This window comes from Palaemon carinicauda, chromosome 22, assembly GCF_036898095.1.
Source record: "Palaemon carinicauda isolate YSFRI2023 chromosome 22, ASM3689809v2, whole genome shotgun sequence".
Lineage (NCBI taxonomy): Eukaryota > Metazoa > Arthropoda > Malacostraca > Decapoda > Palaemonidae > Palaemon > Palaemon carinicauda.
The window spans coordinates 66321470-66344806 of NC_090746.1; the positions used below are offsets into that span (position 1 = coordinate 66321470).

At 45.5% G+C, this 23337-nt stretch overlaps 1 protein-coding gene across 1 annotated transcript in view; it reads right to left on the reverse strand.

Annotated features, from left to right (window-relative positions):
• The window catches only part of Spf30 (Splicing factor 30), an 81043-nt gene that overhangs the window by 28179 nt on the left and 29527 nt on the right, over positions 1-23337 (reverse strand). Inside the window, exons 3-5 of the mRNA XM_068346319.1 lie at positions 11439-11559; positions 10986-11153; positions 819-954 (exon numbers count right to left, since the gene is read on the reverse strand). Of these exons, the coding sequence (XP_068202420.1) occupies positions 819-954; positions 10986-11153; positions 11439-11559 (425 nt within the window). The remainder of the gene's footprint in view (positions 1-818; positions 955-10985; positions 11154-11438; positions 11560-23337) is intronic.

Below are 23337 nucleotides of genomic sequence, written 5' to 3' on the forward strand. Positions count from 1 at the left end.
GTAACGATAGAGCGCAAACTGCGTAGTATAAATAAACTAAACGTTAGTTCATCTTTGAAAACAGTACGAAGACTATTCAAAGAAATTCTTTCATAAAATATTTATTAAAAATATTCATTTAAAAGTTTTTAAATCATTAGCTCTTTAAAAGCTATTTACTATTGCAAAGGGCTCAACGTTGTTTAACTTCGGTTTCCAAGTTAGGACCGCCTACTCTCAGGAAAGTTCGCATATAAACAAAACATTAAAATTTATTATTATATGTTTATAATAAATGGAATGTTAATCGAAGAGGCCTAATAAAGGCGGAGAGATATAAAATATATAGAGGAAAATCTATAATTAAATTATAACGTGATAAGATAATTACTAAAAGCCTAAACACACTTCCGTCTAAGGGAAGGGTCGGCCATTTAAAAGTGAAAGAAAGTCCATACCCTCTTTGTCACCATAATTAAATCTATCCAAAACGAGTTCAAGATTTAAGATGAAGATGAAACACCTGCACTGCGAAAGCTCAAACCAGAATATAGTACTTCACCAAAGATGATGGGAAAAACTCCAGGTTTCAACAGCGAGTAAAGTACGTCTTGTCGACACGTCGACAGAGAGAAAATTGAGTCTTTGTTTACATAGAGCTTGGTATCTGGCCGACAGATGGCGCTGTTGGGCACACCCGCAACCTGTATAGCGATCGCTGGCGAGTTTTTTCTGTACAGTTTGTCTGTCGAGCAACAGAGTTGCAGCTATATATTCACCGGCTAAGTTAAATATTTAAAAATAAGTAATAGCTACTAATTCTCTGGCTATATACTCACCCCTTTAACTTTTGTAGAAAAAGCTAGCCACTTGGCCTTCTCTGCTTCGTGGGCCTCTTCTATTAGCTTCTGTCTGTCATGTTTTTTCTGTTTCCTTTTTCTTGCCTGTTGACGCTGTGCTTCTACTAGTTTTTTCCTAAGGAGAAAAAAAAAACAAAATAAATATATGCTGTATTAATTGCATAAGATTTTTCATAATTCTGATCATACTTTACATTTATATCTTCCCGGACAGTTCCATCCTATTCGTAATACTAGGCATGTAATTAATTCTAATACACAGGCCTTCTCCATCATGAGGCTCAATACTACACAGTATTTTAGAAGTTTTATTCCAGCTGTGACCAAGTTGTGGAATGATCTTCCTAATCGGGTAGTTGAATCGGTAAAACTTCAAAAGTTCAAACTTGCAGCAAATGTTTTTATGTTGAAAAGGCCAACATAAGTCTTTTTATAGCTTGTATATGAAATATCTATTTTGATATTGTTAATGTTTTTAAAATATTTCATTTTAATTGTTCATTATTTCTCATATTTTTTTATTTCCTTATTTCCTTTCCTCACTGGGCTACTTTTCACTGCTGGAGCCCTTGGACTTATAGCATCTTGCTTTTCCAACTAGGGTTGTAGCTTAGCAAGTAATAATATGACAAATTTGGAAATAATTTGTGTTTTTCATTAACTAATACAAACCTGTAGTTATTTATATGGATATTCTTTCGGTGAAGACGGAAGGTAGCCAATAGACTGAAAAATGCAAGGTGGCAACCCTACCTAACCACTGTAGTGGGTAGGTAGGGGGTGACTGGGGAAAAAGCTGCCACACCTTTTGATTGCAGGGAGGACAGGGGATGGCGGGACACTTTGTATAAATAACTACGTTTGTATTAGTTAGGGAACATTCCAAATTATTTGCAAATTTGTCATTGGTTCCTTCACAAACAAACCTTTCCTTATTTATATGGATAACTCGCCCTTCTGGGTTAGTCATTGACCCGGGTTTTCCTAGTACAGTTAATACTGTATCTGAGGAGAACCTTGACACCTCGCTAATAAACACAAAGTGAGTATTATCGCAGACTGAACAACCTTGTGGTTGTGGGAGATAGCATATAAATGTCTAAGTAATAATATTCAAGTTCCTAAATGAATATTACACAATATATATAGACATTTACCAATGCCTACCTCATGGGAAGCATTGGGGATGTGTACAAGTATAAAAAATTATTATCTATGCTAGGTTACACAAGGGAAGTAATTCTTACCTGCAGAGGTTGAAGACAGCTTGCAGTGGGACCCATGGCTCTGTTCCCAAGAGCGGGGAAGATGAAGAAAGGAAAGGTAGACATACTTTCAGTTATCCCAGACTTAACCCAGGTAACCAATGCCCTCAACCATCTGCTACTTGTCCAACAAGAAGCCTGAGATAATCTAAAACGACTTTTTCACCCACCACAGGACCGACAGAAAATCTATCGAGTCTCCTGTGGGTCATGTCTTGGAGGTAGTGGGTGGTGAAGGTCGTCTGACCCTTCCACACACCAGCTTGTAAAACTTGCAAAACAGAATAACTGCATTTGAACGCCAAGAACGTACTGATGCCCCTGACATCATGAGCTCTATGTCTTCAAGCTTGAGGAGGGCCAGGATTAAGAGCAAAGTCTATGACTTTGCGTATCCTTTTAATCCTACCCAAGCTAACGAAAAGGGCTGAAAGCTGGGGGTTGAATCGCTGCAGTGCATTTAAGGTAATCACTTAAACTCCTTACTGGGCAAAGTAATAGTTGATCTGGGTCAGAGGTTACAGAACGTAGACTCTTAATCTGAAAGGGTCCGAATCTAGGGTCAAGTACCCTCGGATTTTGAGTATATGCCATGAACTCGGGGACAAAGATGAATGTCACTTCCTACCATCCCCTTGAATGGGCGATGTCGTATGAGAGACCATGAAGTTCATTAATTCTCTTTGCCGAGGGTAGAGAGACTAAGAACACCGGCTCCAAAGTGAGATTACGATCTCGTAAGGAGGACCCTTTGAGGATCTCAAAAGACAAACCCCGTTCCAAGGAGATCTAATCTCCAACTGGGGGAAAGTGATCTCATAACTCTATATGCCTAAGAAAGCTCCAACAAAGAGGGCTCAAGGCTAAGCAATAGCCTTTCACCCCCAAGACTGAAAGGAATTTTTCCTTTAAGGTTTACAAGGAACTCCGCTATTACTGAATTAGTGGTATCGAGGGGAGAAATACCCCTTCCACAACAACAACCACAGAAGACTGTCCATTTTGTCTGATACACTGCTGCCGAAGATTTTCTCAAGTATCTTGGACATTCTCTTAACCCTGTTATGAAAAGCCTTTCTGTAAGAGGAAACGCTGGATAGTTTCTAGGCGTGAAGCCGAAGAGACTAGACGGTCTTGTGGAAGATGTTGTTGTGTGGTTGTCCGAGATCTGGTTGTGTAGGGAGTTCTCTCGGGATATCTACAGTACTACAAGTTGCATAAGGTCCGGAAACCACTCCGCATGATGCCATAGCGGAGCTATGAGAGTTATCATTAGGTTTTTGGATACTCTGGTCTTGTTGAGCAACCTTCTCATCAGACAGAAAGGGGGAAAGGGGTACACGTCGATGTTGTCCCACCGTTGTTGAAATACATTCTGCCATAGAGCCTGAGGGTCCGGGACTGGGGAGCAGTACTACAGGAGCCTGAAGTTTAGGGATGCTGCGAACAGGTTCACAGTCGGGGAACCCCACAAAGTCAGGACTTTGTTGGCTATCAGAGGATTGAAAGCCCATTCGAACCCCACTATCTGAGTCACTTTAAAGTTATCTGCGAGCACGTTCCCTTGCCCGAAATAAACCGAGCTGATAGGGTCACCAAATGTTCTGCCCATCTTGGTATCTCTAGTGCAAGATGGCACAGGGGCTGTGAAAAGGTACCGCCCTGTTTCTTTATGTAAGCCACTACTGTGGTGTTGTCGCTCAACACTACAGAGTGACCTGTCAGCAACTGGTGGAACTGTTGAAAAGCTAGGAATGCTGTTCTCATCTTAAGAGAATTATATGCTGGCACTTTTCGGATTCGGACCAAAGGCTTGAGACCGTGTGATGCAGAGAGTGGGACCCCCATCCTTCTTTTGATGTGTCTGTGAAGAGCATCAAGTCCAGAGGAGGAACGAGATCTAGTCTTCTGCAGAGGTTCTCCTCTGCCACCCACCATTGTAGATCCGCTACTTGATCCTGACCTATTGGCATTAGGTCGTCCTGGGAGCCATTGCAGGGATCTTATCCTGAGGTGGCCGTTGGGAAAAAGACAAATCAGGGAGGTTAGATGACCTAGGAGGCACAACCACTGACGGGCTGGAAGATTTTCTCGTCTGAGGAAGGGACTAGTCACTTCTCTCAGCCTGATACTCTGTCATCTGATGGAAAGATTTTCTGAAGGGTGGTGTCTATGATATGATCATACCGAGATAAACCAGTCCATGATATAGAAGCAGTGATGACTTCTTGAGATCTATCGCGATTCCCAGATCCTGACAAAATTCTCGATGATGAAGAAGGGTCACCTCCAAGTTTGCTAGAATCAGCCAATCGTCTAGGTATCTTAAGAAACAAATGCCATTCTTGTGAGCCCAAATTGATACTAAAGCGAACACTGTGGTGAAGACCTGGGGTGCTGTCAAGAAGCCGAAGCAGAGAACCTTGAACTGGTAACGTTTGTTTTCGTGTATGAATCCGAAATACTTTCTTGAAGACGGATGGATTGGGATCTGTAAGTAGGCGTCTTGGAGATCCATTGTGCACATGAAGCCCCTCAGTCTTGCTGCCTGGATGACCATGTCTGCCTTCTCCAACCTGAACGGAGTTTGTAGGACAAACTTGTTCAGAGGCGAGAGATCTATGTCTGGTCTCCATCCTCCAGATCTATTTCATAAGAAAGGGTCGACTGTAGAAGCCTGGAGACCCATCTAGGACCTCTTGGAGAGCGCCCTTCTGCAGCATGGTCTGGACTTCGGCCCGGAGGGCCAGCTCCTTTACGGAACCCTTCTAATAGAAGCTTAACAGGATTGGATCCCGAATCAGAGGAAGGAGAGATTGTATGAAGGGGATGCGATACCCTATACTGATTACTGCAATCATCCAGGGATACGCCCTGTGAAACCGACACCTCTGCCAGAGGCATTGCAGGCATCCTCCCACCAGTGGACTGATGAGAGGGTTGCCCTCCCTAGCGGGAACGGCCACCTCGACCAGCCCCCTCTACCACCTCTCTTTCCTCTGAAAAGTTTGGTCCCTTTCTAGTCCTTGGTCTGAAAGGTCCGCTTAGACACCTGGGATGATCCTGTGAATCTAGAAGTCGAGGGATGAGATGAGCTGGGCTGATCTTTGGGGGGCTGAGGAGTCCTCCCATAAGACCGAGAAGTCATGGCTCTCAGAAGGAGAGAATCCTTGTTAGATTTTCTCACCTATCAGCTGTACCCTCTACCTCTTCTGGATTGAAGAGAGCATCCCTCGAAGGTCGAGTTTCGAAGATGCGTAACATCCACTTTTGGCACCTGCCTGTGGAACCTTCCAATCACAGCATCCCTTTTCTTAAGAATCGCATTCGCCCACAGGTTGACCGCATGGTGTGAAAGGAACTCTAAGGTCCGGGTATCCGATAAGAGGAAGGATTACAGGGACCGTCTTATCGAATCCTTGGAAAGGTCCTCAGATATAACAATCTGGCCCAATGACCCCAACTGTAAGTCAAGCTACAAAGCAGCCTGCATGGCGTACTTCACGCCTCCATGTTGAGGAGCTCAGATGCCGAAAAGGAGGCCCTCAACGAAGCTAGTCTATGAACTGGGACACCTCTGGTAAGGGATTCTACCGAGGGGTCAAGAGTCAGGTTAGAACGAGCCTCGTCCAGGATCTCATAGTATTTCCTCTGCAATATGAAAGGAAGTGGAAGAGATCAAGAAGAAGAACCTGCTTTCAGAGAGCTAGAGGTGCCAGCTATCTGGGAGATAGCTCTTCTGGCTACAGTCAATCCTTTTGACAAAGGGAGGACTGCACTGGTCTTGGGAGGTTTCTGGGTGCCCAATACTTAGTCCAGAACCATGTCCTTGTCTTCCTGTGGTGCAGTGCCAGGATCAGACAGGTTATCAAAGGATCTCATGTAAGCAAAGACTTGCCAGAAGGCGTGTTCCGACTCATTACGCTCCGCCTCGGAGTGGAACTTGGGACTCGCTGCTTTTGGGATACATTCCTCATCAGTGTCTGGGAAATCATCTACCTCCAAGCTTTCATCCATAGAAGCCAGGGGTAGGTCATGGTCATCAACTGGGACTTGAGAAGGACCCGCCTCAAGAGATCCCCTATCCAGTTCGTGCCTTCGAGCTTCCCTCGCCTTAGTATTCTTAGGAATCGTCTTAAGAGTCCTTTGACTCTCTCCTTGGAGGAAAGGGCTCCTCTAAGATGGAAATTTTAAAGGGAGCTTGTGGTTCCTTAGATTCCTGAGGCTTGGGAACAGGCTTGTTCCTCCTCAGGTGGATGGGAGATCAGACGTTGGTCTGGAGGAACAACTTCGATAGGCTGAGGCTGGAAGGGGGTGAATATAGATCTTCCGTGGAGAGCCTAAGACAGTACTTGTGCGGGATTGGATGAAGTCCGCGTGAGGTGGAGTAACACGCTCCATCCTCCTTATCCACTTTGCTGTCACCCTTTTGCCCGAATAAACGTGTTAAGGGAAGAGATCCTAAAGATGGTACAGCTGCAGTTTTGATTGTCCTTGGTACTTGGTCAAGCTGGAAATGGCCTATGTACCAAAAGGACAGTACTGCTTTGCAGGGATCTTCTCCTAGGATCAGAAGGAGCGACGAGGTCGACTTCTCCAGCGGAATACTAGGGATAGACCTTGGTTGGCGCGGCTGGAGGGGCAGATGGAAGGCCCCCACCAAACGACTTCTGATGTCGAACCAGTAAGGAAGATCCCCGACTCTTGACAAGTCTGGAGTCTCCTTAAGGAGTCCTGGAGGAAGAGTGCGCCGTCTGGATTGGCATTTAGAAGGACCAGTGTCTCTTGGAGACAACTTCTTAGGCATAAGTGAATGTTCCTTAGTGATCTGCACAGGACAGTCTGGAGGTATGGAAACACCAGTGAACTTGTTCAGGAGTTCCTTGAATCCCTCCGGAAAAGAAATAGGCCTACCGCTAGAGCATCAGTTGCAGAGAACCTTCTTGGAGGTGTTGGATCCTTGCTTGTTCTCGCAGTTGTGACCTCAGCGGGCGAGACACTCACAGAAACAACACGCTCACTCGCGATAAAAGGCGATTTATGCATGACAGCGCATGAATCATGAGCAGAAGACACATCTGCACAAGCAATACATGGTGAGAGAGGAGGACATGGAAGCCTCCGCATGGGGGCAACACATTGTGTTGGTAAGCGATGCATTATGGAGGAGTAGGAGAGAGTCGGTTAGGCGAGTGCTTACAGAAGACATGCCAGGCCTTCAAAGGCGCTAGAGGTAGTATTGGGAGAAGCTTCTGTACGTGTTGTCCTCTGGGTAGTCCTTGTCCGGTCAAGGGTCCGGTCAAGGGTCGTCTAGGAGAAGGATCAGCAGGAGATCTACAGGGTGTAGAGCGCCACGCGGATGGAGAGCGCGAGCGCCTACATCGTCCTCGTGAAGAGGATCTTCTCGATCTTAGACTGGAGCTCTTTGTTCGGGATCGTGAGCGCCATGTTCGTTATCGTGAGCGTCGTGCTCGTGATTGTGAGCGCCTTACTGGCGATTGTGAGCACCTAACTCGTGAGCGTGATAGTCTTGCTCTTGAAGGTAAACGCCTTTCTCGCAATTACGATTGTTTACCTCGCGATCGTGATTGTCTTCATCGCGATTGTTTAGCTCGTGAGCGTGAAGCTCTTAATCGTGAGCGCTCAGTTCGTGATCGAGAAGAACATCTAGAAGATGAGCGCCTAGACCATGATGACCTGCGGTCTTTTTGACGGTAGTGCTTAGCGCTAGAGTGAAAGCATCTTCGGGAAGAAGAACGCCAAGGTCTGTTATCCTTTGAACACAATAAACGACATCTGGAGAGTGAGCGAGAAGCTCGTGAAGGCGAACAGTGTGCAGATGGAGCGCTGGTCACTGGAGGCTCATCCTGCCTAGCATCTGCAGTTGGCAAGGGGAGCGCACGCGAGCTAGAACCTTGCCTTTGGAGAGAAACAGGAGGTTTTGGGTTAGGCAACGAAGTTGTCCTAGAATGGCGAGAGGACTCATCATAAGCAGGAGGCCATTGGAGGGGTGAGCGGGAACAGTCACCTCGTCCATATGTGGAAGGGCCTGGAGAGGGTGAGAGATAGGCTTCAGACACATCCAGGGCTAAAGATGTTGAGGCCACAGGGGAAGGACCTCTCCTCGCACCACGCTGAAGAAGCAGTATCAGCGATTGCTTTAAAGTGGGAACAGAAACCCCCAAGAACGGCCATGCCTGAAGTACATCTGCAAGAGAGAATGGCTCCCTGGCGGCTGGAGGTGAAGGTGCTTCTCTAGGGCCAGTATCCCGAGGTTGCCAAGGAGTTGTACAGTCTGTGGTCCTACTCGACCGTTACCCTGAGGAAATTGGGCGAGGAGTAGCTTCGGGAAGAGATCCAGGAATGCGAGAAGAAGCCTGAGCTCTTTTCCTGCCAGAGGAGGTCCCAGGAGGAAAAAGATCTCGTTTGGCCTTCTTCCTCCGATGGCCAAATTTCTCCCACTGGGAGGTAGGCTACTCCCTACACTCATCGCAGGCAAACCCTACTCGTAACAGTGACCCTGGCAGGCTGGTCACAACAAATGGGAAATGGTCTCAACCGACGGCATGAAGGTGCCACAAGGGCTACCTTCCCGGTGAGGACACGTTCGCATGGGAGCGTCCATGAAGAAGCGCATTCACCCCTGAAAAGAAAAAGACAGCGTAAACCAATGTTTGTAGTCTATGGCTAAGCCTAGAGAGGGAGAGAGTGGAGACGTCCGTTCTCTACCATCCAAAAGAGAAAAGAGTGAGGCAGCTCAACGAGCTGTCAGTGGAGATAGGTGGCTGGGGTACCACCAAGCCACCCCCTACCTACCCACTACTGTGGTGAGGTAGGGTTGCCACCTTACACTTTTTAGTCTATTGGCTACCTTCCAGCTTCACCGAAAGAATATCAATATAAATAACGAAAGGTTTGTTAGTGAAGGAACAAAATATTTTCCTACATTAAATAAAATACCCAAAAAGAAACAGCTATTTGATGTTATGGAGTAAATTAAGTAAAATTCTCACAAAAATAAACATAACAAATTTTAATAGGAATTTGTTTTAGTCGTAGTTATATAAACCTGAGTCCTTTACAATAAAGAATATTCTTCAGCGGAGCTGTTATGCCCATCAAATTCATCAATGAGATAGTTAATGACAGGCGGTACACAGCTAAGTAGGGCCCCTGCTACAAAACCAATTGCAGAAGATGCCCCACTTTTTGTGCCAGCCAGCAGCAGAGGACTATCGCTGGTATCCAAACATATGAACACTGCGCTCGGATATGCTGGAACAGAGAAGTTCTAATGACTTCATGGACTGGTGGTACCTCTGAAGATGCAGCTAACAGAGAAGTGTGAACCACTGAAGTAGTTCTTTTGGGACCTCAATTAGAATGGCTAATAGATCAGGATATCAAGTGGTATGTGGCCATCAGGGAGCCATCAGGATCATGCTGAGTCTTGGCGTAATCGACACCTTGTTGACTAACGGCTGGATCAAGCTGGAAGGAAGAAATGCATACAAGTCCAGGTGATTCTATGGGTGCTGGAAGGTGTCTTCTAACCCAACCCATGGGTCTGGAATAGGGGGAGCAAAACACATTGAGATTTCTGTCTAGCCATGTGGCAAACGGGTTAATACCTGAAGAACCCCATAGAGCAAGAAACTTTTCACTACACAATGATGCAGGGACCTCTGCGTTCTTATAAACTACCCCTGGCAAATGACTGTGCCTAGCTGACAACTCTATGATGTGGAACACTGACCAGATGTGCATCTGCTTTGTCAGATCACAAATGTGGGCACGAAACCATGCCCCCTTTCTAGTTGACGTAAGTTCTACGTTAGTGTAGTCATTCGTCAACACAACTAATTGTCTCCTTAATGTTATCAGAATGCATATATCACTAGAAAGGCTTCCTGTTGGTTTGGGATGTTGATGTGTAGATGCTTCTCTTCTGACCACACTCCTAGGACGACCAGGTCAGTCAGGTGCCCGCCCCGCCCCTTTTTTGATGCATATGAGAACAGATGCCCGTCTGGCAGTGGGGAGTCGAGTGTGACTACCCTCTTCAGATATCCTCATTCCCCCACCAGGTAAGATCAACCAAAGCCTCATGCCCCACTGGAACAGGAAGGTAAGGGTGATCCCTAGTGGCTGACCAGTGATCCTGCAATTACCACTGAAGAGTACTCTGATGAAGGCACCCATGAGGAACAAGCTTCTCCAACGGGGAAAGGTGGCCAGGAAGCCTCTGCTATCGAAAAGCTTGTAATACTGTCTACGAGAGGAACAATTACCCTACTGCTTGAGCCTGCTAATGCAATTGTCCGACAGAAAGACACTCGCTGTTGCCATATCTATCAACATGCCCAAGTACTTCAGCCTCTGCTTAGGTATGTGATTCAGCTTCTCCCAGTTTAACACTATCTCCAGATCATGACAAATATAAGAAGCCAACCTTAATCCTGTAGCAACTGCCTCACGGCGGAGCCCAGAATCAGCTCATCTAAATGCAACAGATGCATTCCTTGCAAATAGGCCAAAGGTCTCAAACTGGTACACAGTACCTCAAATAGAAGTGGGGGGGGGGCTACTTTTGAGATGACTGATGCCCAGGTACTTATTAGTACAGTTACGCATTCTTCAGAACCACTAAAAGCATGAATTCTCCTTTTCTAAAAGAATTCAGCACAGAGCGTACCATTTCCATCCTGAACTTTATTTGAAGCCAATACTTGTTCAGTGGAAATAGGTCAATTCTGCGAGGCGAAAGGTTTAAAAACACGTAGGAACCAATTAATTTACCAACATTTTTCAAGATTTTTTTTTTACCAGAAGCTGAATCTGAATGGAACAAATTTATCAAGGAAAATATATCAATACTTACTTATTTCTATCAGATTCTGATGCTAAAGCAGCTGGGTGTTGGCCTCTCTTCTCACCAGGCACTCTCTCCTTCAGCAGAGACAGCTTTGTGACATCCGAGTTACCATATCCCTCAAAACTGACTGCAACAAGACCATCATCTGTGATGGCATCTATGACTGCATCATACCTTAAAAATAAGCAAAATGATCAATGACAACACAGGATACCCATACAGTTCACTTCTAAATAGAAAGACATATTTCTCAAGTAATGCCTAAAAAAATAAATACATAGTTCAGCAACAACTCATATCTGTGAAGTATTTGAACTTGAAAGTTCCCATGTAAAAGTAAAAATTAGGAAATAAAAAAAAAAAATCATATGCCATATTTCATATCAATCACGTCTTCTTTGGGAGGTAATTCTTTATATTTCTCACTGACAACAATAAAAAGTTATTAACCAATCTTACCACTGAGAGTCTTCCGACCACATGGCAAGACATTCGTCTCCAACTTTCCATGCTTTAATAACTGGTGCTTCAGAACTGCTACTCTGTGAACCGTGGCCAGCATTGCTGCTTGCAGCACTCGCTGGAAAAGAAACATTATTGAAAATGTCATAAAAGGAATTCATAAAGCAGCTTAACTTCCTTTTGTAGATAAGAAACCTAGATTCTTTTCTAATTCACGTTAAAAGCCTCTCAGTTCAGATGTAACCAACACTTTCCACAGGTCAGGTATGAGTGGCCAATTTCCAAAATACAGTGAATAAGCAACTGAAGTTACAATGAAGCCATTATGCTGTTATTGAAATTACAGCATCAACTTTAGAGAGCAACAGCTTTCTCTACAGGTTATTGTTAGCCACCTACAATACAGAGAACCTTTTTTCAATTACAATTGGCTTCAAATTTCAACTTCCTTCAAGTCAACATATCTAATCTACTAGCTCTACTCAAGAATGGCTTTTTAACAGGGAATGTCTACTAATAATTTTTTTTAATATATATATATATATATATATATATATATATATATATATATATATATATATATATATATATATATATATACAGTGATACCTCTACATACGATCTTAATTCGTTCCAGAAACAGCTTCTTATGTTAAAACGATCATATGTTGGAGCAAATATTCCCATTAGAATACATGGTAATTTATTTAATTCGTTCCTCAGCCTAAAAACCCATAATAACTCCTTAATAAATGGCTACACATAATTACACATAACATTAATACAATATAATAATACATAAAAATCTAAAAAAAGAATAATATAAGAAAAAATAAATAAAAAAGGGGTTTTAATGCAACACTTTACCTTTGCGACAGGCCAGCGCAGGTGTAGAGACTGCTAGGCAGGAGGAGACAGAAGATCAGCGAGGAAGTAGGGACGGTGACTTTGTACAATAACTTACACTAACTTACACTATGTGAACTTTAACTTAACTTAGCTTATTTTTTTTTTTTTTTTTTTAATTTTATATTTTTTCTTACATTTTTTTCTTTTCTTATTTTTAATATTCATCACTTTCACTCGATTCAGTCTTCCTTTTCTTTGCTTCACTTTCTTTCTTTTCATCATGATCACTAGACCGTTTTATAGATTTTTTAAAGAAACTATCAAGTGAAAGTTGCTTGGTACGGCTTTTGAGGATTTTTCTGAAATGAGTTAAGCAAACATCATCGAACTGTGCAACAACACGGCAAACCTGAAGTTTCTGTGGGTGATGCTTGTCGATGAAATTAACCACGTGTTGATGATATGCCAACATCTGTTTTATTTCTGCCGTACCTAAGATTTGGCCTACCTCCTCGGTCTCCTCCGACTCACTCAACTGCGCTTGGAACTCATCATGCTGCATGGCTTGCAGCTCCTTGAGTTCCTCGGTGGTCAGCTCTTCATGATGCTCATCGACGAGTTCGGTAATGTCATCTTCATCCACCTCCAGACCCATGGACTTGCCAAGGGATACAATCTCTTTGACGTCTCCCTCGGCGGCAAGCACAGGTTCATTCTCGGGGCCAAAACCTTCGAAATCTCTGGGAGCAACAGCATCAGGCCAAAGCTTCTTCCAAGCTGAATTCAGGGTCTGACGAGTTACTCCCTCCCAAGCCTGATCTATGATCTTTAAGCAGTGCACGATATTAAAGTGGCTCCTCCAAAATTCACGCAAAGTTAAGTTGGTGCTTTGCGTGACATTAAAGCACTGCTTAAATAAGTGCTTGGTGTACAGCTTCTTAAAATTAGAGATGACTTGCTGGTCCATGGGCTGGAGGATAGGGGTGGTATTCGGTGGAAGATACAAAACTTGGATGATTTTGTATTCGTCGATGATATCATCTTCGAGTCCGGGGGGGTGAGCGGGTGCATTGTCCAAACAAAGCAAGCACTTCAAAGGCAAATTCCTCTCCTGAAGGTACTTCTTGACCGCAGGGCCGAAAACTACGTTTACCCATTCCACAAAGATATGCCTAGTAACCCAAGCCTTAGAATTAGAACGCCACAGAACATGTAGCAGGTCTTTATTAATTCTATGTGCTTTAAATGCCCTAGGGTTTTCAGAATGGTAAACTAATTAAGGCTTAATTTTGCAGTCCCCGCTGGCGTTGGCACAAAACGCAAGAGTCAACCGATCCTTCATTGGCTTATGTCCAGGCATTTTCTTCTCTTCGGCAGTAATGAACGTTCGACTAGGCATCTTTTTCCAAAACAGACCAGTTTCATCAGAGTTGAACACCTGCTGCTCTACGTAGCCTTCCTCCGCCACGATGCTTTCGAACTTTTTAACAAAGTCTTTAGCAGCCTTGGTGTCCGAACTCGAAGCTTCTCCATGCCGAACAACTGAATGAATCCCGGTCCGTTTACTAAATTTCTCGAACCAACCTCGAGACGCCTTGAATTCCTCCATCGTAGGATCGGCTGAACTCTCCACCGCGTCAACCCCGAGAGCCCGCCGCCTTCAAGTCACTGTAGATAGCGCTGGCCTTCTCACAAATGATCGTTTCCGTGATCGTATCGCCAACAATCTCCTTGTCCTTGATCCATATTAACCAAAGGCATTCCATCTCTTCAAGGGTAGGGCTACGACGTTTGGAAATAATCGTGATCCCCTTCGAAGGTTTCACTGCTTTAATGGCTGCCTTCTGTTTCATGATCGTCGAGATCGTAAACATATTCCGGCCATATTGTTTAGCCAGATCGCTAACAGAGTGATTGAGAGTAGGGGATAGCTGTTTAATGAAAAGAGATTCTAGGGTAGGTAGAGAATAGCTATTGGGGGATTTTTCATTAAACAGCTATCCCCTACTCTCAATCACTCAACAACCTCTGTTCCTTTACATATTGCCTAACGACTTTCACCAATTAATCTTCAAACCATTACTTTCATGCTCTAACGTCTAAACCTCCCCGTCCTTCCATGTCTCAGTCTTGGATTTTTTTCCATACTAGGTGTGTTTCTTTCTTATCCAGAGTTTATTTTATTTTGTCTGTTTTTTTTCTTTTATTCCACATTATTTCTGTGTATTATTATTTTGATTCCCATATCTATGATGTTTTGTGAATTCTTCTTTAAAGTTTTCTGTGTATTTGTTCTGATTTCGATATTGCTCTTTTACTATATCATTCATTTAATGTTTTAATTTTTAATTTTATTTATATGGTTTAATTTATAATTTTTTAGTATATTTCATCCACTTCATTTTTTAAGTATTTCGATGTATTTTTTGGGCTCAAGCCATGTCGTCCTGATGGAAGTTCCTTAAAGGCAGCTTCCTAGGGTATATTACAACTACGGCGATATTCCCAGAGAATTTACCTTAAGGTACCCAGAATTCTAACTCCTGGAGCGAGTATCCCTAAAAAAGACCTTAGGGATATCGTAAATATCAGTGGACGTATTCTTGACACGCCTCATAGCAATCTATACCCCGAATAGAGTTAACACTTCGTAGGGGTCAAATGGCAAGAAAACGAAAACGAGAAAGAAAAGGGGAGAGCCGTTCGTAAGGCCCTCTCTTCTCCCGTTTCGTAAGCGTGCCCTGCGCCGATTCTGGCGCCATCTGCATTCCTTGTAGCGAAACACGAGGTGCTACAGATACTGTATGTAGGGAGGGGTCCTACGGCCCTTTCATAGAAAGGGAAGGGCGGGTCCATCAGGACGACATGGCCATCTTACCCAAAAATAGATTTTTCGCTTCGCTCAAAATCCGTTTTTTGGGCTCAAGCCATGTCGTCCTGATGGAAGTATACCAGAGCATTACTGTATCTGTGGATTCTCAAAATGTGCCGTACTCCTCAGAAGTATTTCCCCCAGTCGACGCGACCTAGAGACCTAAGATGTTACCGTCATACATCTTTTCAACTAATCATAAACCATGATAGAGCTTCCTGCCCCCAACAGGGAAGAGTCTTACTAGACTCTGGGAAAGTCTCGAAGAGTACATATATCTAAGTATGAACCCCAGGCAAGCGAGTATAGTGGTCTCACCCCATACTGGGTAAAGCGAAGTTCGAAAAGAATCACTGTGTCAATATGAAATATCGACCAGTCCTCCGCTTCAAAACACGTATTGGACAAAGGTTCATATCCGCTTAGGAGGAAACTCGTAAATCCGCCACCAACCCTTTATGGGATGGAGTCCTCCAGCTAAGGGGAAGCATAAACCAATGCAATATTAGCTTGCATAAGGGAACATTCTATTAGAATTATCCCCGGGTAAATATACATAGAATGAATGCTCACAGGTGAAGGAGACGCAAGGTTCTCAAGAACCAGTTTATTGACAGACAATGAACAAACAGGTTAACCACTCATATATATATATATATATATATATCTATATACAAGAGGAGGATAACTAAAACTTTAAGCATAAGTATGATAGTAAACAGCAACTTGTTTGTCTGAAAGAAAAAACATTGGAGCCACTTTTAAGATACCAAAGTATCAAGTCAAAAGTCTGTTTTACTAATCAGTCACATTAGCGTTAGAAACGCTCGGCACGCATGTTTGCACTTATGCTGGGTTCACCTTTGAAAGTGGAACAGTCAACGTGGGTCACCCAGTACCCTCACATAGTTTGTAGTACAACATGTGACTACATACTCACCCTAGAATTAATTGTCCCAATTAAGCTACTGTTCCTCGCAGAGTTAAACAGCAGGGTTAACGACGCAACCCACTGCCACCACAGAACCTCTTAGTTGCTGCACTTGCTTCGCATAGTGACGAAAGAACACTGGAAGACTTCCAGCCAGTGTACGAACGAAGATGTCCAAAATCCCTACAACTAAAGAAGTTTAAGGATGAAGCAACTTTCCTCGGATCATGACCTGTGGGTGAACAGACAGGATCCGCTCTGCGAATAAGATATGTGATTTTCGCCCTGAGTTATTTCAGTAATAGATTTTGATCCTGACGTTTCTCCCCTGGCCAGATGGCCATCCTTGAAGTCTGAAGTTCTACGAAGATAGACCTTTAGGCATTCTACTGGACATAGAGATGCATCTTCTTTCAGAGGGCAGATTCTTCAGGGACCCCACCTGATGGTGGGTAACTCGTTCTTGGTGAGAAACGTAGGATCCGGAAATAGGTTCAGTTCACCCATCCAGGGACTGAACACGACCTTCCTCTCTCGAGAGGGGTATGATCTCACTAACCCTGGCCCCGGACGCGAGTGCAAAAAGGAGGATAACTTATGGGTCAAATCCTTTAACGCACACTCCTTATTGTTCAACAGTTAAGCAACATGAAGAACTTTTCTAAAGACCATGAATTGGGCTTTGGAGGTGCTAAAGGTCTGAGCCTAGCGCAGGCTTTCGGAACTTTTATAAAAGATCTCGTTAGCGAGGTCGACCTGGAAGGCATATAGAATGGGTCTTGTGAAAGCAGGCCTACATGATAAAATCGTGTTAGTTACCGATCCATAACCAAGGAGATGGATGAAGAAAGACAAGCAGAAGTCCGTCGTGATCTCCTGCGGAATCTTCGTCTGACAAGGGCTACCCATTCTCTCCAAGATGACTCATATTGCCTTATAAAAGGTTTGCACTTATAATCCTCTAGGAAGTCCATGCTGGCTTTCGAAATCCCGAAACACTTTCTCACCTGTTAAGGAAAGAAATCATGAGCTGCTGGGTCCGGGTTTTCTGTGATGAAGCGCAGACAATTGACTTCTGGACTCACTGGGTCAGAACTGGATCTGGTAGCGGTCGAAACTCCAATCGTAGTTCCAATGCCAGAGGGAACCCCACACTGTTCGGTCATTTGTGGGCCGCTACTGCCGCTACTCCCTTAAATGATCTCAGTTTGTTGAGGACCCTCAACAGAAGGTTGTAAGGAGGGAACAGATAAATCCTGAACCATCTGCTCCAGTCGAGGGACATCGCGTCCACTGCTTCCGCCAAGGGGTCCTCGTACGGGGACACATACAGGGGCAACTTCTTGTTGTCTTTCGTCGCAAAGAGGTCTAGCCGCAGTTCTGGGACTTGACTCAGAATGAAGGAGAATGGTCCTGCGTCTAGGGACCATTCCGACTCTATCGGTGTGAACCTGGATAGAGCGTCCGCTGTCACATTGCGGACTCCTTAAAGGTGAACTGCTGACAGGTACCATTTCTTCTTCCCCCAAATCGGAAGATGGCCAACATCACCTGGTTGAGAGGTGGCGACCTTGATCCTTGTCGATTCAAGCATCTCACAACTCCCCCGCTGTCCAGCACCAACCTAATGTGGATCGAGCGATGCGGGGAGACTTTCTTTAAGGAAAGAAGGACTGTCATAGTCTCTCGAAAATGACTGTGAGGGGTCTTGAATAGACTGGACCAAGACCTTTGGGCCTTTTTCTGATGAGAGTGAACTCCCTATCCCTCCTTCGAGGCGTCAGAGTGACTCGTCACCGACGGGGGAGGTGGATGAAGAAGAACCGACTTCCTAAGGAGTCTGGTTTGGGACCAAGGCCTGAGAAGAGTATTTCGACGAAGCGGAACTGTTCTTCTCAGATCTCTTCGCGCATCTGATGCATAACTACTCCAATCTCCGGTTGCATCCTTTAGCTGTGCTCTTAGCACCGGGTCTGTCACCGAAGTAAACTGGAGAGACCCCAGTACACTCTCCAGATCGCATCTGATATCCATACGGAATCTCGAAGTCTCTTGACAGAACCAGCTATCTCCTTTCTTTTCTCCGCCATGACGGAGAAAACGGTGTGACATTAGGTCCCAGTGGATTCACACCCACCGGAACTTAGAGATGGAGGAAGTTGAGACTTTTCCTGTTGATCTTGAAGCCTAGATAATCTAGGAAATGGATCACATACAGGGAAGCTTGCAAGCATTCTGTCCTGGGTGCTGCCCACCCCAGCCAAAATCCAGGTAGGCTACCACCTGAATTCCCTTTAGGCGTAATTGACTGAGAACTACGTTCGCAAGCATCGTGAAAATCCTTGGGGCTATTTTAAGCCCGAGAGGCATGGCTTTGAAGATGTATAGTCTTCGTTGTAGCCTTAACCTTAGGTAGGAGGGGAATCGACAATAGATTGGAACGTGCCGATAGGCGTCTGACAAAACTATGGAGGCGGTAAATGCCCTCTTGGGCAGTAAGGTCCTTATGTGTTGTATTGTTAGCATCTTGAACCTGTAGTTCACTATGAACCTGTTAAGTGGCGACAAGTCCAGAATGACTCCGAGTTTTCCGAGTCTTTCTTGGGAACACAAAACAGCCTCCCTTGGAATTAGATGGACTTTACCCTTCGGATCACTTTTCCTCTAACAGTTCATGAATGAACTCCTCCAGAACGGGGGTGGAGTATCGGAAAAACGCCGAAGGTATGGGGATGGAGTGCTGTACCAGCTCCAGCCCAGTCCCTTCTTGAGTAGGCTGTGGACCCAGGGATCGAAGGTCCACCGATCCCAAAAGCGTTGGAGACTCCCTTCTACCAATATCATCTCGCTCGGACTGTTGTCCTGAGGTCTTGCCTCTCTGACCTCGACCACCCATGAAACCCTTTCTCCTTGAGGGGCGCCTAGACGAAATTCTGGCTGCTCCTCTAGGCTTGTTCGACAGGCAGTTGACTGACCTTCGAACGATGGGTTGAATGCCGGAGACTGTGTCGACACGAATTGGGGAACCCACTGAAGTGTGGTCGGGGTTTTTTGCCACCATCTGGGGCACTGAGGGCATCAGCAAATGCCATTGCTGCTGATGTCTACTTGGCTTAGCTGGCCGAGAAAGTATCCTAATCCTTTTAGTCTTCCTCCAAGGTTGGGGACCCCATCCGGGGAAGAATTTCTCTTGGTAGACAGGCCCCACTCCTGGAGAAGATTTCTATCGTCCGTGGCGGCCCTATCAACCTTTTTGACCGACTCACTAGGGAAAAGGTCTTTGTCCCAACTGTTGGAGGAGATTAGTTTCCTTGGCTCGTGCCTCATCGTAGCCCGGGCGAACACGAATTCCCTACAGGTTCTCTTCGCCCTGACGGAGCTGTAGAGATCCTTCGTCACAGTGGCCAGATGAGTCTTGATCACAACCATGAACGTTTCATGGACCTTGGGATCACTTGTCATCGTCTCAAACGTGGACTGAAGAGACAAAGAGGCAGCCAGTCTTTCTTTTGTCTAGAGTTCTCTCCGCAAAAGAAAGCCAGACAGCTTAGAGAGGATCTCGCCGAACCGGCATCCGGCAAAATCCGCTTCCCATATCTGGACTGAGAAGGTAAGATGGACGTCCTTCCAGTCCTTGTTTTGCTTACTAAATCTTCCTTTCTAAAGGCCAGCAACAAGGGTTTACACTCCACCAGGGAGGGGAAAGGCTTGCCAGCCTCGACTGTTTTCAAAACCGCCGCAAACCCTTTCAGCGAAAAAAGGGGGAAGGCTGTGGCAGGAGAGGACACAAAGGAAGGGAGCCTCTTACTCAAATACAGCTACCTTTGAGTTCATGAAGCCCCTCTCTTTCATCGAAGAAGAAAGCAAGGCATGAGCCTAGCATGGTCTATCACTACGACCTCCTTCGGCTCTGTCTCTTCCTTTGAAGCTGGTACCTCCTTCCACCGGACCTAGCAGTCCGGATGTGCCCCTGCAGTTACAATGCAGCTGCCTTCCCATTCTTCTCCCTCTGCCTTTGTTGGATCAAGCCAACAATGGAGGGAGGGCCTGCTCTACTGCGAGAGCAGATGATGTTGAGGGAGCAGGTTCAAGGACCTGAACCGGAGCAGCCGACCTCTCTCGGCCTCTTCCGCTACCTTGTCCGGAGCTCGAACTTCATCCTGGCCTTCTGCCAGGAGGTCTTCCTCCAGACGTTCGGACACGTCTGGCATCCTGTCGTCCAACTGGATGCTAAGCAAGGCGACCGTGACTTCAGCATCCACGGGATCTGAATTAAGGGGACCTCCTCTTGAGGTTGGGGAATCACTGTAACAGTTGATGCCCTAGGAAAAGAAAGCCCTCATCTTCTCATTTGGAAGATAAGGTCCAGAGGTAATCTTCTGAAAGCCCCTCACCCAGGTACGAAGCTTCTCCCTAGCTATATCCCTTGAATCCACCGTTGTAGGGGAGACGAAAACGGATTTTGAGCGAAGCGAAAAGAAAAAACCTCAATAGATAGGTTAGTGCATATGAAACATACCTGGGGAACCCAATACCGGAGAACATCCGTGGAGACAGCGCATGCCACACGCCTCCTTCAGAACCATGTCCGCAGAAGCCCTACTGCGGACGTTGCAGAAATACATCCGCACTACGGATGGTCCTCCTGTAAAGAGAAAAAATTTCCATGAGTATCAAGTGAACTACGTATCACTGGATATGCACAGTAGCATAACAAAACGGAAAGACACATCCTTGTATTTCCCGCACACCCAATTGTTGTAGCCTTCCAAATCATAAAATCGTATAGTTAATCTATGCCAGATTAACCAATGGAAAATTTCCAAAGGAAGAAGGTGTAGCCCCCCCTAAGGAATGATTTTAAAATACCGGATAGTAGACAAGAAAGAACTCACTTTCTTATCTGTAAGGCCAACAACAACGGGTCGTGCAAGACCACAAGGAATAAGGAAAAGACACATACTTGTGAATCCCCCACAATCACCTGTGGAAGCCCACCAGCCATTAAAATCAAATGGTTAGTCTTTGCTAGAATAACTAAAGATCATATTTCCCGAGGGAAATTAGGTGTAGCTCACACCTAAGGTAAGATTTTACCATTCTGGCTAAAGATGAAAAGAGTTCTCTTTTCATCCCTGTAAGGCAACACCAAGTGACTGCACAAGGCAACACAAGTAAGTTAGAAAAGACAGTGTTGTAACCTACTATATCATGTTCTCCCTTGGTAGAAGACACTAAACAGGGAAGAACTGATACAGTACATGAGGGTGGTGTGCCGGCCGGCTCTTGCCGGTCAGCACCCCCACCCCTTTTTCCAAAGGTAGGTCTCAAGTATGCAACTTAGGATCACCCAGACGGGGGAGAACTCCAGTTCCTATGCCTGAACCGGTCGGTAGTGGTTGCCGGTCCATAGCTACCCGGTTGGCACCCAGCTGCCGGCCATCACTCTTAGTAGCCGGCCAACCGAGTGATGTAGCAGGCCGGCCCGGCAGCGGTGAGTAAACCCTGCCGGCTGGCATCCACCCCAGGTAGCGCCCGGCTGCCGGCCGCCACTCAAAAGCGGCCGGCAGGTGAGCAAGGAGACCGGCCAGCAAAGGCATAAGACCACCGCCGACCGACAGCAAGAGAACTAGCGAACACCCCCCTACCGACGGCCGGCCACTAGGCCGGCAGACGGCAAGGACAACACAAGAGAAGACAACAGAATGGGTGCCGGGCTAAGAGGCTATGTACCTCCGCGCCCGACACCCGAAAGAGTGCCGAGAGGAAGGGGAGACACTAAGTCAAGCTTCCTAACCACTGCTTACTGAAACTACAGACGGCAGCGGTTGAAGGACCAAGGAAGGACCGGGCAGCACTCAAAGGATAGGGCCTCTGCCGGTCGGCACTCTCTGCCGGCCGACAGGGGACCACGTCAGCTCCCCACCCCAACCTATGCTAGGTACGGATGTGAGACGACTGACACAAAGGAAACGGAAAAATAGAAGGGAAGGACAGAGGGTCCTGTCCAACCTTGCCTTGGTTAAGGATCATTCCAAACTAAGAAAGCTCATCTCAGCCAGAGAGATCCAGGGAGGGAGGCCGGCACTACTGGCTGCCTCCCTAAAACCAAGGCAAGGAAGGAATTGCTATTCCGGAAAGGGAACATCTCCCGAACCCGGAACAGCAAAGAGGACAAGTCTGAGGGGTCACCGAGCGAAGGGATCATAATTACCGAAACCTTCCAAGGTGAATCAAGGAGGATAAACCTCCTATGCCCGTGTCAGGCAGCAAGGGAGACTCTGCCCCACGCTAGACCAACACGGACTCAGACTAATACACTGCTGTACTGTCCCCCTCTGAACCAATTCAGTTGGAGCAGGAAGGTACAGTACTACTCCAGCATAGTTATATTTGAAAATTAATTCAAACAAACCACTAGAGTTAAGCCTAAGGCTTAAACAGAGGGAAAGGGTTTGCCCCTTCCCCGAAGAGAAGGGAGCAAACGGGGAAACAGATAATATTATCAAGACCTAAGACAACCTAGCCTAGGCACTAAGAGAATCGATTACCTAAATCACCGAAACTCACTCCAATACTATCTTGGAAATTACTCGAAAAGGGCTGTATGTATAACGTTGCCTAACGCTTTAAGCAATAAAAATCACACTTGGAAGACTAATTATCATGCAGGAAGTACAAGGACCAATAACTAGGCTACGAAGACTAGTGTTGGTCAGCCTAGGCAAAACTTTCGCCAGGCGCACTACTAACGCATCATAACAGAATTCCTAATAAAGCTAAGCAGCTAAATATTAAAGCGCAGGGGGCTGGGAACGTCGCTCTTGCTAACCAATAAATCCTATTCTAGCGAGCGACAGCGTCCAAGACGCCTCCAGCAGGCAACAGCTCTTGTATCAAAGATAACTCTTTAAATACTTTAATTTTAAACAAGAGCCTACATTTATACATAAAAGAAATAGTACTCAACTTATCCGAAGCAGAAGAAGTTGGAGAAAGCATAATATGAGAGTAAATCCAAGATTTGGTAGAAACACGGGAAAAAACACTGAGTTGTAAAGCTACGCAAAAAGGAATGCAGATGGCGCCAGAATCGGCGCAGGGCACGCTTACGAAACGGGAGAAGAGAGGGCCTTACGAACGGCTCTCCCCTTTTCTTTCTCGTTTTCGTTTTCTTGCCATTTGACCCCTACGAAGTGTTAACTCTATTCGGGGTATAGATTGCTATGAGGCGTGTCAAGAAT